Source organism: Sparus aurata, chromosome 20 (assembly GCF_900880675.1).
Source record: "Sparus aurata chromosome 20, fSpaAur1.1, whole genome shotgun sequence".
Lineage (NCBI taxonomy): Eukaryota > Metazoa > Chordata > Actinopteri > Spariformes > Sparidae > Sparus > Sparus aurata.
In genome coordinates this window covers 69,570-90,667 of record NC_044206.1, presented here as the reverse complement: position 1 = coordinate 90,667, position 21,098 = coordinate 69,570, and the positions used below count along the sequence as shown (strand labels likewise).

The 21,098-nt window shown below is 41.7% G+C and overlaps 1 protein-coding gene across 14 annotated transcripts in view; it reads left to right on the top strand.

Annotated features, from left to right (window-relative positions):
* Positions 1-21,098, top strand: part of LOC115570877 (RNA binding protein fox-1 homolog 3-like) — a 1,044,539-nt gene that overhangs the window by 997,712 nt on the left and 25,729 nt on the right. For all 14 annotated transcript variants that reach the window (XM_030399653.1, XM_030399654.1, XM_030399661.1 and 11 more), the window contains 3 exons: positions 1,530-1,662; positions 3,562-3,601; positions 3,730-3,794. In XM_030399653.1, coding sequence (XP_030255513.1) covers positions 1,530-1,662; positions 3,562-3,601; positions 3,730-3,794 — 238 coding nt within the window. The remainder of the gene's footprint in view (positions 1-1,529; positions 1,663-3,561; positions 3,602-3,729; positions 3,795-21,098) is intronic.

Here is a 21,098-nt window from a genome sequence, read left to right as displayed (position 1 = left end):
ATCCCCGACAATGGGGGCATTAGCCATGTGCTTTACCCATACAGCCACGGCATAGCAGTGGATGTAGTAATTTAGCAGTAGCTGTAGCAGCAGTAGGAGTAGCAGTGCCAGGGATGTGGAATATTCTAACATATCTCAACTCTGTAGTGTGTGTCAAAAGAGACTTACACAGTTTCCTTCAGGAAAACCTTCAAAGCATAATCGGTCATCCAATCAACCACTGACTACATTGGATTTTTTTCTTACAGTGAGAAGATCATGAGACAAACCCCTGACTATTGGATTATGAGCTATGTAGTTTACCAATTCTGCCACAGAGACATAATGAAATGACATGTAAAAACATGTGGGTGTGAGGATGAGGGTATGAGGACTTGAACCCCTGAAATTATGATTTTGAGCAATGTACTTAACCCATTTTGCAAGTTTGTGAATATGTTGATTTTTTTTTAAGATGGGGAGATTGAGACTGGTTCTGACAGCCATGGCTTCATGTGTCGTGCTTTATCCTCTTTTCCATGGAGAAGCAATTATTAGCATAGTCTGCTGAGGGTCTCAAATAGGGCTACTACACTACTAATAGAATTACTGCACAGTCCTAGTAGTAGTGATAGTATTAAAAGCTGCAGTATCAGCAGCAGGAGTAGCAGTTATTAGCGAGCAAGTAATTAGTTATTGGAGGGATTCTAAATGCCCACCGTGTGACTATGGGCCTCCATGTCAAAATTGTGTTGAAAAAAGCTTAATATGTTCAAAAGTAGAGTAGGTATAAAAACATTGAATGCAAGCAAAACATTCCTAAAAGACCTGAACATTTTGATTTGATTTCTGTAGCTGAAAGTATGCTGGAGTTTAAAAGTGCCAAACATGTATGGATTAGAAATAATAATGATAAAGGTTTGAATAACTAGTGTGTGAATGCATCCACATTCAGGCACTAATAATATGACTGACTGTGTAAAGAAAAAAATTGTGTTCTGACCAATGCATGTCACCAATAATAAGGGGATTTGTTTACAATAATTTGCTTACAATAAGATATACCCTTTTCCAAGTTATTTAATTAGAAAAAAATATGAAATTTACCATTGCAGCATATTCTTCCCATGTCTCTCTTCTTCTCTTTCTTCCAGCCGCTGTCAGACTTTACAACCAGCACTGCTCCCAGTAGACCTCGATCTGCACTGTGCAATACAACTATAACTTATTTCTCATATTTGGAAACATATTCATATATTTATCTGGTTATTTTTTAATACTCATGTTTATTATTTGTCAATAACAATTCACTGCCACACTATTTATAATCACGTTAATTTTGTACAATAATGTTTATATGTATATACGAGTCTATTGTAATTCTTACCTTTTCATTATATTATATTAATTTCCCCATTTGTGGGACAATAAAGGAATACTGTTTCTGATTCTGATTTCTCACTCTGTGTGCGTTTGCATGTGTGTGTGTGTGTGTGTGTGTGTGTGTGTGTGTGTGTGTGTGTGTGTGTGGTGGGATGTGTCACTCTCAGTCACAGGATTCCCATACCCCAGCACAGGAGCAGCTGTAGCCTATAGAGGGACCAATTTGAGAGGAAGGGGTCGCACTGTCTACAACACGTTCCGTGCTGCACCTCCTCCTCCACCAATCCCTGCCTATGGCGCGTAAGTGCCACCTCAAACACACACAAGAGGCATACATGCAACAAAAATAAACACTGACGACAGGTCTCGGAAGACATAAAAAACCTATCTGCACAGATTCAATACAGATACATCTACACACACTTTCATGCACAAAATAATTCTACTGTTTAAGTACTCACTCCTACACAAGTGGAATACAAAAAAGTCCTCTTAGCTTCCAGAAAAAACTAATTTGTGTCATGTTTATCTGATCTCTTATTTTTATTTTAGCTGTAAAGAGACAGCTATGATCTTCCCTGCACACTTTAGTGGGCCTGCCTTTGGGAGAACATATTAGTGAAAACTTCCCAGAAAACATATAAATGACACCAATTATGTTTATAACCTGGAATTCACAGCTGTATGTCGGGGGTCTCAATTCAATGGCAAAAAGACTTTCAAAACTTAAAGGGGACATTTCTCTACTACAAGAAATGCATCTCACCAATTCCAATCTTGACCACTTCAAATCTACATGGGTCAGCTAGGTATTTGCCACCTCTTCGAAGAAAAGAGGAGTGGCTATGTTGATTAACAAAAAATATCCTATAACAACAACTCAGTCATATCTGATCCAGAAGGACGATACATAATAGTAACATTTCCATTGGGGAAGTTAAGTTACTAAACTTCAGACCACATACAAGATCGGCGCTTTAAAAACATCATTACTTGTAGATTCTGACTACTTTAGGAAACAGCTAAGGCAGTGATAACAGGAAAAATTATATCATACTCCACATATAAATAACAGAGGAGCAAAAACTGGAAGGAGAGCTTGAGCAAAAAGTAAAAGAACTGAATATTAGCTTTAAATCAATCTGAAGATGTTAAAAACAACTAACCACAACAAATTACAAACTTAATAACATCATAAGTAGGATGACCCAGTTTCTCATCCAAAAGTTATTCTGAATACAGTGACAAATCAGGAAATTAACTGGCAAATCAAATTAACTAAAGTAACAACAGGAATCATACAATCTGATGTTCTGCAGAGAATCTTTATACACCCCAAATGATCTAGCAGGTGGGTGTTAGTCTAAGTTTGGTCTTTGTTTATGTGTTTTCTTTTTAATACTGCACAATTGAATATTTAATAAATAACAAACAAGAACAAGAACAAGAGACCTAGAAAGGTAAAGGGGAGCCATAGAGAAGGAGAAAAAGAATCAATGCTGAATTGTGCATTTTGACCACATGGAACTACTGATTTAATCATTTAGTGTGAGGTGATATTTCAAAGAAATGTTCTTTGATTTTGCTGTCAACAGTTTATAGTTTAAATCTGAAAATGGTAAAACAACTAATTGTTCATCTTGAACCAACCACCAGGGAGCAGTACAGACAAAATATCGTGTGATGCAGTATTGTAGTGAACGCTTAAAACATGCCGGTTTTTCTTGTTACAAAAAAGGCTTACAGAAAGTTAGATGCATACCCCACTGAAGAGCCACCCACAGCTGTGTGCTTAGAAATGATTTAGGTAATGCCTCTCTTCCTCAGTACCTGAAATATCTGCCACTTTACTTCTGAATTTAAAAAGGCAACACACTATGTCCAAAAGAAAATTCTTCATTGTTTTGGCTGATTACTTTTTCTATCTTCAAAAAAGCATGACAAAAATTAAATGGCAGAGCCAACATGTCTTGTGCAAAAGTTGCAATACTGTGACATTCCTGCTTCAGATGTTGTTCCATTGTGACTGTACAGGCCTATTGATGTGCTCACTTCAGCAGTACTAAAATGTTTCTTGTGCACTTGACACTTTCATGATCACAGACACGTTTGAAGTTCCACTGACATGATGTCACCCTTTTATTTCATTTTACTTAAAAAACTAAAACTTGCTTAACGCTGAATATCCTCTGTCAACAGTGTGGTCTACCAAGATGGCTTTTATGGGGCAGAAATATATGTAAGTCATTGCTATTCACTATGATCAGTCAAAAAAATAACTGCTTGATCCAATCTATTACCTACATTTTGGTGTTGTATTTCCCCCCAAAATTTGAGGTGATATTTATCTCCCCTGTCTCTCCACAGGGAGGGTATGCAGCTTACAGATATGCTCAGCCAGCTGGTACTGCCGCAACAGCATACAGTGACAGGTATGTTTACTTTCTTTTGCCTCCTGAAGGTCACTTAAAAGTACTCTGTTAATTCATTGTAAATAATCATGATTTTATTTAAAATCAATGATTCTCTCTCTTACCTTAATTGTGAGGAAGCAAATTGTAAGATATTACCAGAAATTGTGTTAAAAATAGTCAAAAAAATATCTAACATTGTCAACGACGTTAATATATTGCAGAGATATCTACTGAATTTAGCGTGCTTACTAACTAGTTCCATCCCATCCTGTCTTCTAATACCACCTTGTATAACTAAGAAGCGATAGTCTGATATCCCACCATACTTTCAACTGTCTACTACTCAGTAGTGGCCAGTGCTCTGTTCTTTGCAGTGTGCGTGCTAGGGAGAGGGGTCACGCTCAGCAGATAGGAACAGAGTAGATAAAATCATTAAAAAGGCCAGCTCTGTGGTGAACTCCAAACTGGACACTGTCCAGCAGGTGGCAGAAGACAGGATGCTGTCTAAGATGAGGACAATCTTGAGGAACCCCTCTCACCCACTCAATGCACTGGGGTTGATCAAAAGGAGCACCTTCAGTGAAAGACTGATCATGCCAAAGTGCAAGTCAGAGCGCAGCAGGAGGTCCTTTTTCCCTGCTGCAATGAAACTTTTTAATGAGCACTTGTGACCCTTGTAGGGACAGGGTGAACGTTTTTTAACCTTATTTATGTATGTTTAACTTTATTTATGTATGTTTGCATGTGTGACTGATAATGGCTGGAGCAATGAAGCAATTTCCTGTCAAGGATTAATAAAGTACCCAACCAACCAACCATTAACACTCCTCAAAAAGATTAAGGCAACACTTAATCAGGTGCAAGAGAGGCAAAAGAAAGACCCCCCAAAAGGGAATGGTTTTGCGTGTGGTGGCCATAGACAATTGCAGTTGTGAATGTGAATGCTGTGCTGCCTGTAACATCATCCAGCATGACCAGTTTGGTAGTGGGTCAGTGATGGTCTTGAGAATCCTTAGAGGGCTGCACAGACCTCCATGTCATAGCCAACGGTACGCTGACTGCTGATAGGTACTGGGATGAAATCCCCTGCGCGATTTTCAGACTTTATGCTGGTGCAGTGGTCCCTAGGTCCCTCCTGGTGCAGGACAATTGTGTTATGTTGCAGGCTTATGCTAAAATATTATATTCTTAATAAAACGAATAATCTTTAAATTATACACCCAATACACCATAATGACAAAGTTGCAAATTTGAAATATCACATTGACATAAGTATTCAGACCCTTTACTCAGTACTTAGTTGTAGCACCTTTGGCAGCGATTACATGATGCTCTTTGGTATGATGCTTGTTGCATCACACCTGGATTTTGGGATTTTCTTCGTATCCTCTCAATCTCTATCAGGTTGGATGGGGACCATCGGTGGACAACCATTTTCAGGTTTCTCCATATCTCTGTAATTCAAAGTGATGTATCGTAAGCAGTCTGATGTGTTTCAGTTTCTTGAAGTTGTTTCAGCTCTCATCCAAGAGCTTTCTTCAGTTCTAACTAACTGGAGGGAATTTGCACGCATTTAAACTTGGTCTGGGAGTGTCCTTACAGTGTCAGTACAGCATTGTAAGTGGGTGGTAAGTACTGTTTTAGGCCTCCTCGTCTGTTCAAAGATGGTCGTTCGAGTTTGACATAGATGGATTATTTTACTTCTCTTTCAAACCATCTGTCTTCTAAAACAGCTGTCTCAGCCTGAGGAGTTGGTCCTCCTGTGTTGTGCCATTCATTTCTGGAGAGGTTGTTTTGTTTCCCCAAAGATATCTTTGCATCCCTCTGCAGCGCATAAATGGCACAGTGAACAAGTAGTCTCATTTGATGGAACAATGCTTTTATGTCGCTGCTTTTCAACATCTGCAGCAAACTGCTGTGGATGTTTTACCAGTCTGTGGTTACCAGCGTCCTCTTCTACACTGTGGTGTGCTGGGGGGGCAGCAAATCCAAGAAGGACACCTCCAGACTGGATAAACTGATCAGGCGGGCTGGCTCTGTGGTCGACATGAAGCTGGACTCACTGATGACGGTGGCAGAGAGGAGGACACTGGACAAACTGCTGGACATTATTGACAATGCCAGCCACCTCCTGCACACCGTCATCAGCAACCAGAGGAGACTGTTCAGTGGAATGCTGCTCCTTCCCAAGTGTAGGACCAACAGACTCAGGAACTCCTTTGTCCCTCATGCCATCACACTTTACAACTCCTCACTTGGGGGGAGGAAGAAATAGAGGAAATATAGGAAATATAGGAGTGGTAGCACTGTGCATTAATAATCTAATTATGCAAACCTGTGCAATAACTTCATCCACCACTTAAATGCAATAATTTAATTGAATTTAACTGCTAATTTCTGCTTATGTCATTTATCTACTGTATAACAACACAATGCCATATATAGTCCTATATATTTATCTTTATTTATATATATTCATCCTCTATACAGCTCTCTACATTTATCTTATTATTTATTTATTCATTCATTTTATTTTCCGTGAATTTTATTTTATATTTTATTCTTATCTCTACTTTATATATGATATACATATAATTAAGAGTTTATTGTTTACTGTTTATTTATTGTCTACTTCCATATTTAGCTAAGAGTTTATTGTTTTACTGTCTATTGAGTACTTTCTATATTTAGCTTTATACCTCTTTTCTACCTGTAAGCTGCTGGAAATCCAATTTCCTTGTGGGAGTCATCCCAAAAGGATTAATAAAGAGAAGTCGAAGAAGTCGAAGTCTGCTGGCACCAGTGGAGTGGTCAAAAAATTGGAGCAGGACACTCAGTAGAGACAAATTTAAGTTTGGTCCTTGCAACAGCAGCTTGTTCAGATTTTGGTACAATGGCTGACCATGTGGTGGGGAGTAAACCAGGGCTTCTTGAGGTCTTTGTCTGCTTCTGACTCACTATGATCATAAAGCCTGACTTGGTTATTGTCTGCTATTACTAGATCTCTGCTGAGACTCTTCACAGGCTAGTAAGCCCTGCTTTTGTTTGTGACATGAGTTTGGGAGTATTACATGAAAGTTAAAATGGTTCACACACAAATCCTAACCTTATTATAGATCGATACAAGGGCCAAGTGTCAGTTAATGTCTTGGAATAATGGATTCATAAATACCTGAAGGTGAAGAAAGGGTGGTTCACAAACAACCCTTGAAAACTGTTTCTACCTGCATATTCCCCCTTCCTAAACCTCATGGAGGAGGGTCTTTTTATGTTTTTGGCATGGCAGTGAACAGTCTGTGATGGAGTAACCAACATCCATGTTCACCTCCTTCCAGGCCATGGCGAAGGCTTCTTTAGATATTACAGTTGAGGTTTGCCTGGGTTGGTTAAATGATAACCAATTTTCAACCTTAATCTGTTTCTATTGGAATTTGGGGCATGCTGAGGGTCAGGCCAGTAAGCCCCCTCACTATTCTCTGTGTCTTTGAGGGGTGCCTTAAAATCTGGCGTCCTTCCAAGAACCAATAGCCCTTTTTACACAGCTTCTCCGCATTCTCTCCGGAGCGGTGGTTCGCCAATTCTCCGCCGATGGTGATTCACACAGAAAGCCGGCGCCGCGGCTCCTAAAGAGGGGTGACGGTACATGACATGTTGATGACATCGGCGTTTCCCAGGTTTCCCCCCTGTCAATCTAAAACCGCGGACAGTTTAATCATATGGATGCTGTTATAAAGTGTGGTGATTGAGATCCTGACCCACCAAAAATCCTGGAAAGTGACAAAGTTACGTTTTCAGTGCTAAATTACATAAATACATATCACCGTCAGTAAACAGGTCGCTGTCTGACTCACTCGCGGGGACGGAGGCTGTTTTCTGGGGGAAAGTTCCCTGAAGTCTTGGTCTGGAGGGCTGACGAACGCGATGATTCATTTTCATCACAAACACTTGGTGAGTTAAAGTTTTTTGCCGGTGACAAACGCTGGTTTTCGGGCAGAAATGTGAGGAAGAGTCGGTAGAACAGGCGGGAGGACAGGCGCTTCTCCACATACAGCTGTGGTATTTGTTTTCCTCATAAGTTGTCGACTATAGGTACAGTTACTACGTCACATTAGTTTTGTGGTACATTTCTCTTTATTTAGTTGAGTGAGTGACCTGTGTAGTTATCAGACTAGTCACACCGACTCCACACCTCTAGCTTATCTGTTCACACTGGGGCGGTTCACCAATAATGCAGCCCTGATACTACCTCCAGAGGCGGATCAGCGCCAGAGCGAAATTACCCCCCTCTCCACATCTGAAACTTTCACACGGAGGAAGGTGCGGAGAATTGGCGCAGGATCCCCGCATGCAAACGGCAGTGTGAATGACATCATTTAATCGAGTCAGAATACAGCTGAAGAAATCCAGCACTCCAATACTTATGCAATAACCTATTTTACATTATATAGTTTAAATTAATTCACATTAATTTGTAGAAATCTTTTTCACTTTCATATTAAAGACTTTTTAGTGTATATTTGTTCTGTATGTTTTGTGTATGTTGACCATGATTCCATTTCTAAAAGAAATAAAAAAAGGGGAAACAATTAAGAGGGTTAAGACTTTTTATAGGTACTGTATGAGGGTCTAATAAAGTGATTTCCTGTTTCCCGAGAAATATAATCATGAAAAACACATTTGTAATTCATTACAAAATATTGAGAAAATGTGTGGGCTTTAGGTTTTCCTTCTCAAAACATATTTAACAGCTGTGTATGCAATAGGAAAGACACTCTAGAGCTAAAATCAAACCAGCTCCAGAGGAGGAGAGGAGAGAAGCTGACCTGATGCAAACAGAATACTCAGGGCCTGATTTACTAAGATCCCAGATAAGGGGTGCTAAATTGCTTGCGTGCGCTAAAAGATTGCACGCGCTGTTGGTTTGCGTGTTGTGGGTGATCAACTAAGATTGCTCGCGCAATGAATAACAGGGGCAAACGTGTTGGAAACCGCCCTATTTAAATGAGGTTTTTGCGTGTGTTACTAGTTTTCACCATGGAGAACGTGGGAGAGAGTGGGCGCAAACTAAAGATGAAATTTGAAGCTATTGAATTGGAGGTGTTAGTGGAGGAGGCAATCAAACATATTCACGAGTTACAACAAGGAAACATTAATATATCCAGGAGAAACGGGAGGAAATATGGGAGGATATCTGTGACAAAGTTAATGCTGTCAGCAAAACAAGAAGAACGGCCGATGAAATTAAGAGGGGATGGCAAGATGTAAGAAGAAGAGCAAAAGAAAAAATGGCTTATAATAAAACCTCGGCAAATAAAACAGGTGGTGGACCGACAGAGGACATCCCCTGTCTTCAATTGAGCAGCAGGTACTGCTGACTTTCTCCGATGAACAGATTTGGGGAATTCAAGGATTTGACACCCTTGAGCCAGAAACTGCAGAGCAAGGTATGCCCATAATAGCACAAACACGCATTTCTTTTATTGGATACATTTAATTTATTTAGATATGTGCCAAAAAAAGAAAAAAAGAAAAAGAATATGCTTCCTGTGTTAACGTTTCGTTGAATATGCACTGAAAACGCGTAATTTCATAATTTAGGCTACAAAAGTATTTTTGCTTCTGCATTTATCAGAGGATTTTATTTTCCAACAGTGGCGCAGAAGTGTGTGCGTTTCATTTTCCAGTATCACAAGATGTTTTTTCCTATGATGAAACAGTCTGTGGCACTTGAAGACAGGTTACATTCCATGGCACAGGATGTGCGAGCTGTGGCCTCTGTGACACGCGCGCTCAGGCGGGACACTCGTGCCATCGTTACGCACACCAGGCAGCTAGTCAGTGCTGTATCTGGGCTGACGATGGCCATCAATGCCCTGGCAAGGGGGATCGAGGGTGGCGTACAGGGAGTCGGGAGGTCGTTAAACATCAGTGGTGTTTCATCTGAGCAGCCGGGAGAGGGAGGGGAGATCGCAGGAGGAGATGGACGCGCGTTACGCATTAGTGGACACCAGGGCAGCCTGCGAAAACGGAAAGAAAATAGATAATGGCAATTTCAACATTCATTTTGTTTAAATTTAGGCTTGGTCGTCGTTTTTTGGTGGCTGTTGTTGTTTGTTTTGTTTGTTAGAGATAGTTCGTTCGTTGTGCCTATGCCTCCTCCTTGCTACAACGACCGCAGCCATGTGTGCGTAAAGCTGTGCCAGTTAATACATGACTTTCAAACGTGCTAAATAAAGACGCAAAATCAGCGAACGCAATTAGTTCTAGGTTTGGTAAATCACATTGCGTGCGCTAAATTAATCTATTTGCATCTACTCCTCCCAATATTTTGCGTGTTCTTGCAGAGACGCCCATATTTAAATACATATTAAGGCAAACACGCTAAATGGATTGCGTGTGCTATTTTGCCCGTTTGAGGGATGCAATCCTCCTTGCGTCTGGTTAGTAGATCAGCTTTAACATGTGTTTGCGCGTGCAATCAAGTTTGCACACGTTTTTACACACGCAAACCTTTAGTAAATCAGGCCCTCAGTCTCAGCTTCATAGATATATGAACATGGTAAGTTTTTCCTCACTGTAAACGAGGGGCTAAGGACAGAGGATGTCATTGACTGTACAGATTGTAAAGCCCATTGAGGCAATGTGATTGTGATTTTGGGCTACATAAATTAAATTGATTTGACTTAATGACTTGCTTTGTAGGAGACTACTACACTACTAAATAATAAATGTAATTAATCACTGGCAATTAATAACACGTTCGTAAATGGGGCAACACCTCCATTGTTTTATCTATTTGACTAATCCGGAGGAAATTAATCAAATCTGACTGGACAAGTTTAGCTTTTAACTGTTCAAATCAATTTCAAATCAATTTATTCAATCTCATATTCTGAATTCAGTGTTTTCTTTACACAGTTCCATCGGTTCTCCACATTTAAACAAACTTGCACAGACAACGACAGACAATTATAGATGTTTATTAACTAAATAATTCAGGGTAAATAAATGAGATAGCAATTTAGACGAACAATAACAGACGACAGAAAATGTGGAAATTGTGATGAGTAAAGTTATAAGGTTATGTGATCAGGGGCAGATGGTGAAATTACAGGTCTGTTTTTTTATAAATTGAACATTACGGGAGTAAATTTGAATACAAACAAGACCCTAATCTCATTTTACTTAAGATAAAAAGGGTAGAAGTTTTAACTTAAGACACCAACTTGTTCACACGTGTGTGGATCCAGCTGTATGGAGACGCTCAGCCTGCTTTGTCTGGGAGTCAGGAAGTCTGGAACTTCTAGTTTCCTCGACTGTTCTGGGGTCAACTGCGGGTCCGGTACTCTGTTGAAGAAACTCTTGCTTCACGGCCCAGCGGGATGTCTGCTTCGAAAGCGCTGGGGGCAAAGCTGGTCTCCGCTTTTGAGCACAATAAGTCTCCATTTCATTGGAAACTGCTTGTACGGCTTCTGAAGCAGCCAATTACTACATCTCCATCAATTATGATATTCTTAACCCTCTGAGGTCGATTGACGCGCCGGCGCGTCAAAATCACGTGACTAATTTCAGATGACGTAGCAGCGAGACGGAGCCTCTGTGCGTCTCTGTTCTGACTCTATATCTTAGAGCAACCTTCAAACTATATGCCAGTTTTTAAATCGTGTTGATAGGCCAAGTAAAACCGGAGTTACGATGTATTATGTACGCCACACTTTTTCGCTAGTGTTGGCGTCACGTTTGCTGCGCGTTTGGTGCAGGAAGAGACGGAAAAGAGATCGGGCTTTCCTCACGAACGTGTCCGCAAGCAGGAAGTGCAAGCAAAAAAAACATGTTCCTATTGGTGGAAAAAGGCACCACACCAGCCAATCACAAAATTACATGGCAAATCACGTGATTTGGTTGCTAAGGGAGGGGGGAAGATTTGGAAGGGACGGGGCGGAAAAGTGAAAGCAGCAGTGCCAGTCAGAGAGGCAGCGACAGAGATCGCGAGTTTTGAGAGTTTGGAGATTTGTGACATTTAGCGTGTTTGGAGTGCATAGTTAGTGTGTTATGTAGTGTGTTTAGTGTGTAGTGGAGTCGTTTTTTTGTTTAATGAGTCAAAACAACAAGGAGAGTGCCGAATGTGGAGCAGGCAGTGCAGCTTTTCATTGAGCTGGAGGAGCTCAGGCAGACCTGAGCCTGAGGCGTTGCCTGCATTTAAATGTAAATAGTTACATATAACTTTGTAAATTTCAAAAATGTATGCACAGATTTAGCAAACAACAATTTATATTTGCATTATAAGTAATAAAAATGGTTCGTTGAGCATATTTGTGGTTTTCACAGTAAAAAAACTAACTTTTTCCTACTCGGATTTTATGTTTTTTTGTGATTTTAGGTCCATTGTCTTAATACAGTATGTCAAAATGAAAATATAACTGTACAGTCACACATGTGAGGTTGTGGTGAAAAGAATGACACCAAACAAGGCAAGGTAAATTGTTTTTAAGGTGAAATATAATGGTAAAATCAAAAATGGTCAAAAACGGCCAATTATACCCCAGACCCCAGAGGGTTAATAAGCTATTCTTCTTTGTGGCTTAGAGTGGTGGTTCTTTAACTCTTACTCAGGCTGTGATACTGTAATGATATATTAAAAATCAAAAAGGAAAGAACTTTGTTCTGTTAAAACTTTGATGAAAGTGAAGCACTTAAAGAAGTGATTCAATACCACTAAATACAATTGGTTATACAAATTTAATCAACAAGTTGTTGATTTCTGCAGAGATTGCTTGTCTTAGAGCCTGTCGCAAAAATAAAAATAAAGAGACTATATTTTAAAAAGAAGAGTGATTTAAAAAGAAGATAAGAGTGCATAAGAGTGAAGGAGAAGAGAGAATGGAGAATGTGATAAGAGAGCATAAGAAGAGGGGGAGAGAGAGAGCATGTCTCTCTGTTTTTATGACCCTGCTGGCAGGCGAACCCAGAGGGGCGGGCTGACAGCTTGTGGTGTTCAGTATTACTTCTAGAAATAATTAGCCGGAGAGCTTCTTCAGTCTTGCCCACTTTATTCACTCTTCTTCTATTCAACAGCAACAGCCTCTACAGTACAACTCACATTCCTGCAGTGCCCTCTATGGTCACATCTGCATAGCACAACACAACATTTCCCCTATAGCAGGGGTATCATAATATATGAAACTTAATAAGTATTACAGAATCTTCTATATCAGGATGATATGTAGGATTAAAACAAATAAAATGAGCTTTTTTGTATTCACATCATGTGACTTTTTAACTAAATTATATGCACTGTGAAATGATTAAAGCTAGGGTCTACAATCCTGGAGAGCTAGCAAGAGAGCTAGCAAGATTTGAAAGTGGCACCTCCTCCAAGTTCTACCCCCCCTCCCCATCCCGTCAGTGCTCCGTCCAAAGCCACTCCCCCACAAACTTGAACGCGCATCTGGCAGTGGGACTCAGCAGGGAGAAGGAGATGCTAGAGCAAGACGCAGCAATTCAACTGAATTTAGCACGGAGCAGACAGGAAGTCAAGCGCTAAAATAACAAACTACATCCGGTTACTTTTCAAAATAAAACACTCCGTGTTGACACTAGCACACATCGTGAGGCCAGCTGTCCACCGTACTGCGCCGTTGCGGACTCAAACTGCAACCGGTGGGGATTGCAGGTCGGCGGACCAAAACCGGATCGCAGCCGCAACGCAGCGGACCCCTATCCAGTGGAAATTGGGCCGACTCATTAGCCATTCTCATGACTAAAAACAACACACAAAGAAGCTAACGTTAGCATTGTGCTAATACGAGCTACAAACGTAGCCAAGTTGGCAAACCTCACATATTTCACGAAAATAACAAATCCCCCTGAAACAAAACAAATAATTACCTGTCCAACAGAAAGAGAGCAACCTCTGCATCACTTTTCAAGCCCTTCACATGCCCCAGTTGTCTCCACCGCTTAAACGCCACACCGATGTTGACTCGGTCCACTTCTTTCTTTATCCAGAGCCTTTTTCGTGCAGCCTTTTCTGCCTCAGGCTTTCTTTTCCTTGCCTTTTTAGCGGGATGAGCTGTTACAAGTAACGCTGGCTGCATTTTCTCTGCCATTGTAACCAAATGACCGTCTTCTCCTGCGACTGGTATTTCTGCAGAGGAGTGTGCTGAATATTTCCGCCATCAGTGAAACTTAACGTGTGTGCGTGCGGAGGAGGGAGGGACAGAGGACGAGACGTGAAGGCATCTGACCAGTCTGACGAATCCGTGCTGTCCGGGCCGGACGGCACGGATTGGTCAGATTTTTCTCAGTCCTACAGCTGCCACAGTGGTCCAATTATTTCTGTTCCTTTTTCTGAATACATAATGTATTGACTACTCTCAGGATAGCAGGATCATTTCACCCAGTATAACAAAATGTGTTTCTGAACAACATTACAGACCCTAGCTTTAACCACTTGTAAACATAACATTTTTCTTTCAACGGGGTTCTCAGCATCACATGAACTAACAGTGGCCAACCATTATAACAGTATGGAACCCATATTTGCACCTGTCATTACTGTATCAACATTTTCTATTTCAGGAACAGTATCAGAAGATGTTTTTCTTTTCATGTATCAGTGCATAATCATGTATTCCTCTATCTACCAAAACCTGTTAGCCAGGTGAATTTCTTGTTCTCTGGCTCCACCTTGGGCCTGGCTCTGTGCATTATGGTGTACATTCTCAGGCACCATAAGCCCATCAAAAGTAGTGTCATGGTCTTTACCAGTGGAGATCAGAGCCCCCTTAGGGAAGGACACCAGCTTGGATGCATTCCATTTCTGACCATCACTGAGCAGGTAAGTTTTCTGTCCCACTTTCTTGATGACAGTCAGGGGTTCTGTGCCACTGCGCTGTCTCTGTCAGGGTGGAGTCCATCTTTGGATATGGTGTGTCCTAGGAAAGACAAAGACATCTGATTGAACTTACATTTACGCAAGTTCAACTTGAGTCCCGCCTCATTCAAGGCATGCAGCATCCTCCGTAAGTTGGCATCGTGATCCTGCTGGGTGGTACCATATGATATTGTCAAGATAGGCTTGTACTCCTTGGAGGCCAGACAGTATGGTAGACATAATTTTCTGGAATGCTGATGGAGCTGAAGCAGGGCCAAATGGGACACAACAGAACCGGAAAAGGCCCTTGTGAGAGATAAATCTAGTTATATCACGGCTATCTGGGTGGATCAACATTTGATGGTATGCAGAGGCAAGGTCAATGGTGGAAAAGGCACACATTCGAGGCTTTGCTCCACCCCGTCTCTGGGTGACAACGATGGGAGAGACCATGGAGACGCATCAGTACGCTCAATGATGCCCCTGTCTTGTAGGTCTTGAAGCTCCTGGGTAATAGCCTGTCGTACTGAGAAAGGAAGCCTCCTCAGCTTCTGCTGGATTAGAATGGCATGTGATTTCAGTTGTATTTTGTGCACAAACCCTTTTGCGCATCCAAGTTCTCGTACCTGAGCTTCTGGAGCAGTTGATGGAATTGCATTTAGGAGCGCTGGCTCAGGGTCAGGGGAGCCCTCAGAGTTTCAGCAGGAATTACTTTGTTACCCTCAATACACATATGCACAGCAACAAACAGGTTTAACCCAAGCAAAGCAGCACCTGACACAACAACCATAAATGAGCATTTAGCTGAGTGTCCCTCATGAGTTACTGTGGCATTTAATTACCTGATAACTGGTATTTTCTCTTTTGAGTATGTGCACAGAGTCACAGTAGGTTTAGCAAGTTCACATACAGGAAAGAGGTTCTGGTACATGCTCACAGGAAGAATGGAAACAGATGAACCTGTATCAAAAATTAGCTCAACATCATGAGAATTTTCATCCGCATCAACATATACAGTACAGAGGACCTTATCCTGCACAGCATTGTCCATGTAAAGCATAGTCAGTTCATTTATCAGTACCTCCCGCACCTCTTTTTGGCCAGACCGACAAACTTTGGCGAAATGTCCCATTTTTCCACATGAGTTGCATGTGGCTTTGGCTGCAGGGCATGATTGTTTATTAGCCAACTGGCTGGCAGATCCACAGGAGCGACATTTACCGGCATTTGGAGCTGTAACATGTGCGGTCCTCGGGGCCATTTTATTCTTTTCCCGCGGCCAGTTGTTCCGCGGCTGTGAGTGTATGACTCTCACCGGTGTGGCAGCAGCAGTGTTGTCAGTAAGGACGTCGACGTTACATAGTCAGGTCTCGATCTGCAAGGCTAATGTAGTAGCCTTAGCCAGAGTCATGTCCGTCTCCAGTAACAGTCTGTCCCATATGCGTGTATTAGCAACACGCTCTATCAGTCACAAGCAGCAGCAAGTTGGCGTAGTGCAGCTAGAAACTTGTTTACTGACCATCAGGTCTCTGTGCTCTTTGTAGAAATTTGTGACGTTCTGCAATCACATTAAAGTGCTTTTTTAGTCCCTCCACAGCCGCAGCGTATGTATCACCTGTATCCGGCAGAGCATAAAACAGTCTTTGTCCCTCTGTGCCAAGTGCATGGAGAAGAACGGCATGTTTTCTGGCATTAGGTCAACTATCCCCGGCAGCATCAATAACGAGCATGTAGTTTTCAAACATCTTCAACCACGTAGTAAAAGCGATAGCAGGTTCGCCTGGGCAAGGCATGAAAGTGCAGGTAAAGACACGGAAACGGCCATCCTCGTTGCCAAAATGTGGTGTTCAGTATTACTTGTAGAAATAATTAGCCGGAGAGCTTCTTTAGTCTTGCCTGCTTTATTCACTCTTCTTCTATTCAACAGCAACAGCCTCTACAGTACAACTCACATTCCTGCAGTGCTATCTATGGTCACATCTGCATAGCACAACAGAACACAGTGTTCACTTCTTCTGTGATATGAGTTTAACCTCACAAGACTTAATTAACTAAGCTATCGCTTTAAATGTTTCGGGATCATGTTTCACCTTTCCCAGAATTTGACCATGGCTTATTAGGTGGACTTTGTCTACATGAAAGAATATGACATGATTAAAATCACTTATTATTCAAAAAGGTACAACTTGATCCAGACATAAAACACTTGGATATACAGCAGAACTCAGGACTTACACATATTCCTTCTGGTTCTAGCTTAACAAAACATGTCAGAGAGATTTTACTAGTACATAACAAACGTTTTAAACAAAAAGAATCTTCTGAAAGTCTGTTCCAATGACCAGGGCTCACCAAAGGGAAGGGACTGGGGTTTTTCCCCAAACCCAACTCATTAAACAATAAAACTTTATCTTGGCTTAATAATAACATAGAGAAATGTGGAAAATCAGTTTTATGGATGTTCTCTACTGTTCCTTAACATATTAAAATTAAGAAGATGAGATTCTATCTTAATGATTATTTAGAACTTGGTTGGAAATCTGGATGAGTATAGACTAGACGAGTAGATTGGAATGTAACAGCTTCTTACAAAAACATTTAAATAACACCTTGACAAGGGAGGGGGAAGAGCAAGATTAGGTCCCCAGAGTGAATGGCTCTCCGAAGAATGTGTCTGTTGAAGCAAAGAGAAAGAACATTAGCCATCATTACCTAATTTACAATTCAAAAGGCACGCAATTATCAACACCTTATGTGAAACAACCGTCCTGTTTTCTTGTAGATGCTCAGACCCTGGATTCCTGAGTGTTGAGCGTCGATTGACCTGAGAGATTGACCTGAGGAAAGAGGATTCACCCGTCTCAAGGGGGGGTGGGGGGGACAGCAATTGGTGGTTTCAGTTACAAACCAAAAGGGAGACTCTTCCTGTGAAGTGTCTATTTGAATAGTTTACAAAGCAACCAGGATTTGAGGTGATGGGGCTCTCAGGCCCTTCTGCTGGAAAAACAGTCAGTTTGGGTGAATAATAATCAAGACAGAAACAGGGCCTCTTTGAGATGCAGACACAGACACGTGAGGTAGATTGTTCCTACAGCTTTAACAAATTTCGTTCATACAATCGATAACTTTTAGATATCATTTCTATGAGGCCCTTCTTCTCAGCAGACAGGCCACAGGTAATACACTTGGCATTTAATATTCCTTAGACTCGCAACTGTTAAAATGTTCGAGCTGAATTTATATTAATGTTCTTTTGATCATTCCTTTTAATCATTGCTAATACTATACTATACATGATAGTATTATACTACATATAATAATATACAAATACAATAATATAGTCAAGTGGTCAGGTTGGTTAATGCACCTTTTGTCTTATTGCATTTAGTGTTGTCTTTAAAACTGCCTGAAAGTCTGTGTGAATGGAAAAGCTGGCAGCGTTGATCAGGGAAGTGACAGCTAAACAGATCTTTCACTCATCAAATAACAGAGAAATTACTCACACTTAAACCCACAAAGCAACATTACAGGACCAAACAACAGTAACGTTGTAACTGGTAGCTGGTCCCTTTGGAAACCTTTATGAGGAAAAAACTCCTTCATCCATACATGGAAAAGCCTCTTTCATCCTGTCTGTCCCACGACTTTTCACATTTCTGCCCAAAAAACACGGTCTGTCCCTGGCAGCGGAGCCAGGCAGCTCCCGCAGTTGAATGTGTTGCATTGCAATAAAGACGGGATGCTTTGAGATTGGCGTTACATTTCCTTTACTTTACAACTGGCAGGTCATACATGACTGTCCAAATGCAGGTAACTAAGTGACCCCCTAGCCCGTGACCCAGAAGCTCTATAAGCCCACTTCATGGCAACCCCAGTGTATCCGGTGGCAACGGATTACATTCCACCACATCCCCCTTACTTTAAATTGAAGTGACCTTAACTAAAGCTTACATTCAACACAGTTAACATAATAAACTTTCCCAACTTCTATTTCTTTAAGAGATAGCTTTCTATAGCTTTGTTATAACAAATCATATTACATTACATAACAGCAAATTCATATTCCTTACAAAACTCTTGCAACATAACTATTAAGGCTTCAAACTAAACATAACTTTCAGTCTCCATTTATGCATTCATAAACCATATACACATTTTTATTTTATTTTAGTTTCACAAGTTAAGTCTCTGCAGTTTTACCACTTCTCTGCCTGACCTCGTTCTCACAATGCCAGGCGTGTTTTGCAGTTTGGCCACAAAGGTAGGAGCCTTTGAACTGTCTCTGTAGATATGTCCACCTCAGGCGGGCATGATTGTGGAGTCTCACTCTTAGATTCTGGCAAAGGTACTGGTACAAAATGACTGTGAGTCCTCCTCCCTCAGTGTCCCATGTGGCCCGCTGACCAGGTATGAACGCGGGGTGGGTGGATGGATGTCACTGTACCTTGTGCCTTTGCATCCAAGATCCATACAGCATCCCCTGCTGACAGTTTAGTCGGGGCCATAACTCTGTGCCTCCTATTGAAACTTTGTGTCACCTCCCATCTCCTTTCCCCCTCCTTCTGTCGATGCAGTGTCTCTGGAAGTGTCGGCAGCGTGGTGCGGGCCCGTTCTGCCTCGTCATTACTCTTGAGGAAATTTATGGCTGCTGGTCACATGTTTAAAGCCATAACTGTCTGCAAACTCCTGCATGTTGTGCCCAGAGAACTGTGGCCCATTGTCCGTGCGAAGTGTCCCTAGAATAGCTCATAATGTAATCCCAGAATGAAGTCATTGAGCCTTTCACAGGCCCAAGTAAGCGTTAGCGCCTCCTTTTCCTCTGTGTCTGTCAATGACCTGGAGGCATAAGCAACTGGTGACCACACTTGTCCATTCTTCTGTAGCAGCACTGCCCGTAGCCCATATGATGAGGCAGCAGCAGACATTTTCTGTGGCTTGTTAGGATCATATAATTAAAGTACTGGGGCGGAGGAGAGCTCACTTTTTAGGCTGCAAAATGCCCTCTGTTGCTCATGCCCCCAGCACCACTGATTCTTTTTGGAAAGCAAGTCTCTTAGTGGTTTATCCTTTTCAGACAGATTTGGTATACATTTACACAGCTGGTTCACCATCCCAAGGAAGCTCCTGAGCTCACTCATATTTCCTGGCTTTTTCATGTCCTGCACAGCTCTGGTTTTGTCTAGATCTGGCCTTATGCTCTCAGCTGAGACAATATAGCCGAGGAAATGTATCTCTCTCTTCCCAAACTCACACTTTGCCATGTTTCATGTGACTCCAGCCTTTTGTGCTTGCTCCAGTACAGTATGAACTCTTGTGTCATGCTGCTCATTTGTGGTCCCCCAGATTTGGATATCAGCCATGTGGCAGACCGCACTTGCAGGCCCTCCATAACCTCAGTCACCATCATGTTTTGAAGATGTTCTGGGGCAGAGGAGATACCAAAGGGCAAGCGATTAAAGTGGTAGCACCCAAATGGTGTGATGAGAGTGTTGAGGGGAGCAGAATCCTTGGACAGAGGTATTTGCCAAAACCCCATATTTGCATCCAACTTAGTGAGATACTGTGCACCCGTGAGCATTCCTAGGATTTGGTCTTCATAGGGGAGGATGCACCTTTACCGACACACTGACTCATTTAGTGGTGTCATGTCCACACAAATGTGGACGTTATCTGTGTACTTTTTAGGGGCAACCACCATGCCACAGCACCAGTCTAATGGTTCTCCCACACGGCTGATGACCCCTAAACTCTCCATCCTCTCCAACTCTGTTTTTACTTTATCCATTAGAGGCAGCAAGATCCTTTGTGGCACTTTAAGAGAAAAGGGCTTGGCATCAGGCTTGAGCTTCTTAATGGTGTATGGCTTCTGAACGAGCCCGAGTCATCACAGAGTCTGGGATATGTTTGTTTGATTGTCTCTTGGTGTCAACTCTAGCTATAAACATGAGTCTCACAGGAGCTGGTCTGCTCAGTAGCGCCACACGTAGATTTCTCACAACATAGATTTTCTCTGTGGTGCTCCTCTCTCCATATGATAGAGTCTCTGTGGCTGACCCCAAAACTAATATTTCAACCCCACCAGGACCATAGAGTGGTTTTTGAGCCTTTTTGAGTTATTCACCTCTGTGTCTTGTCCTTTCAAACATTTGTTCAGGAATGGCAGTAAGATCAGCTCCAGAGTCTTGTTTGAATGTCACTTTACTGCCCCTCATGTTAATGTCAGCTCTCCATGGTTCCTCTCCGGTATCCAACTCTCCCAGAAAACGTCCACCCAGGTCTCCAGCAACTTCATCCACTGTGCTGTTTGACCTGCAGACTCTCCCATAATGTCCTCGTTTAGCACAGTTATGGCATTCTGCACTCTTAGCAGGGCAGTGTGATGGTGTTTTGCCACATTTGGGACATGCTTTGTTTTTGTTTCTTTTGCATTGTCTTCTTAAATCTCT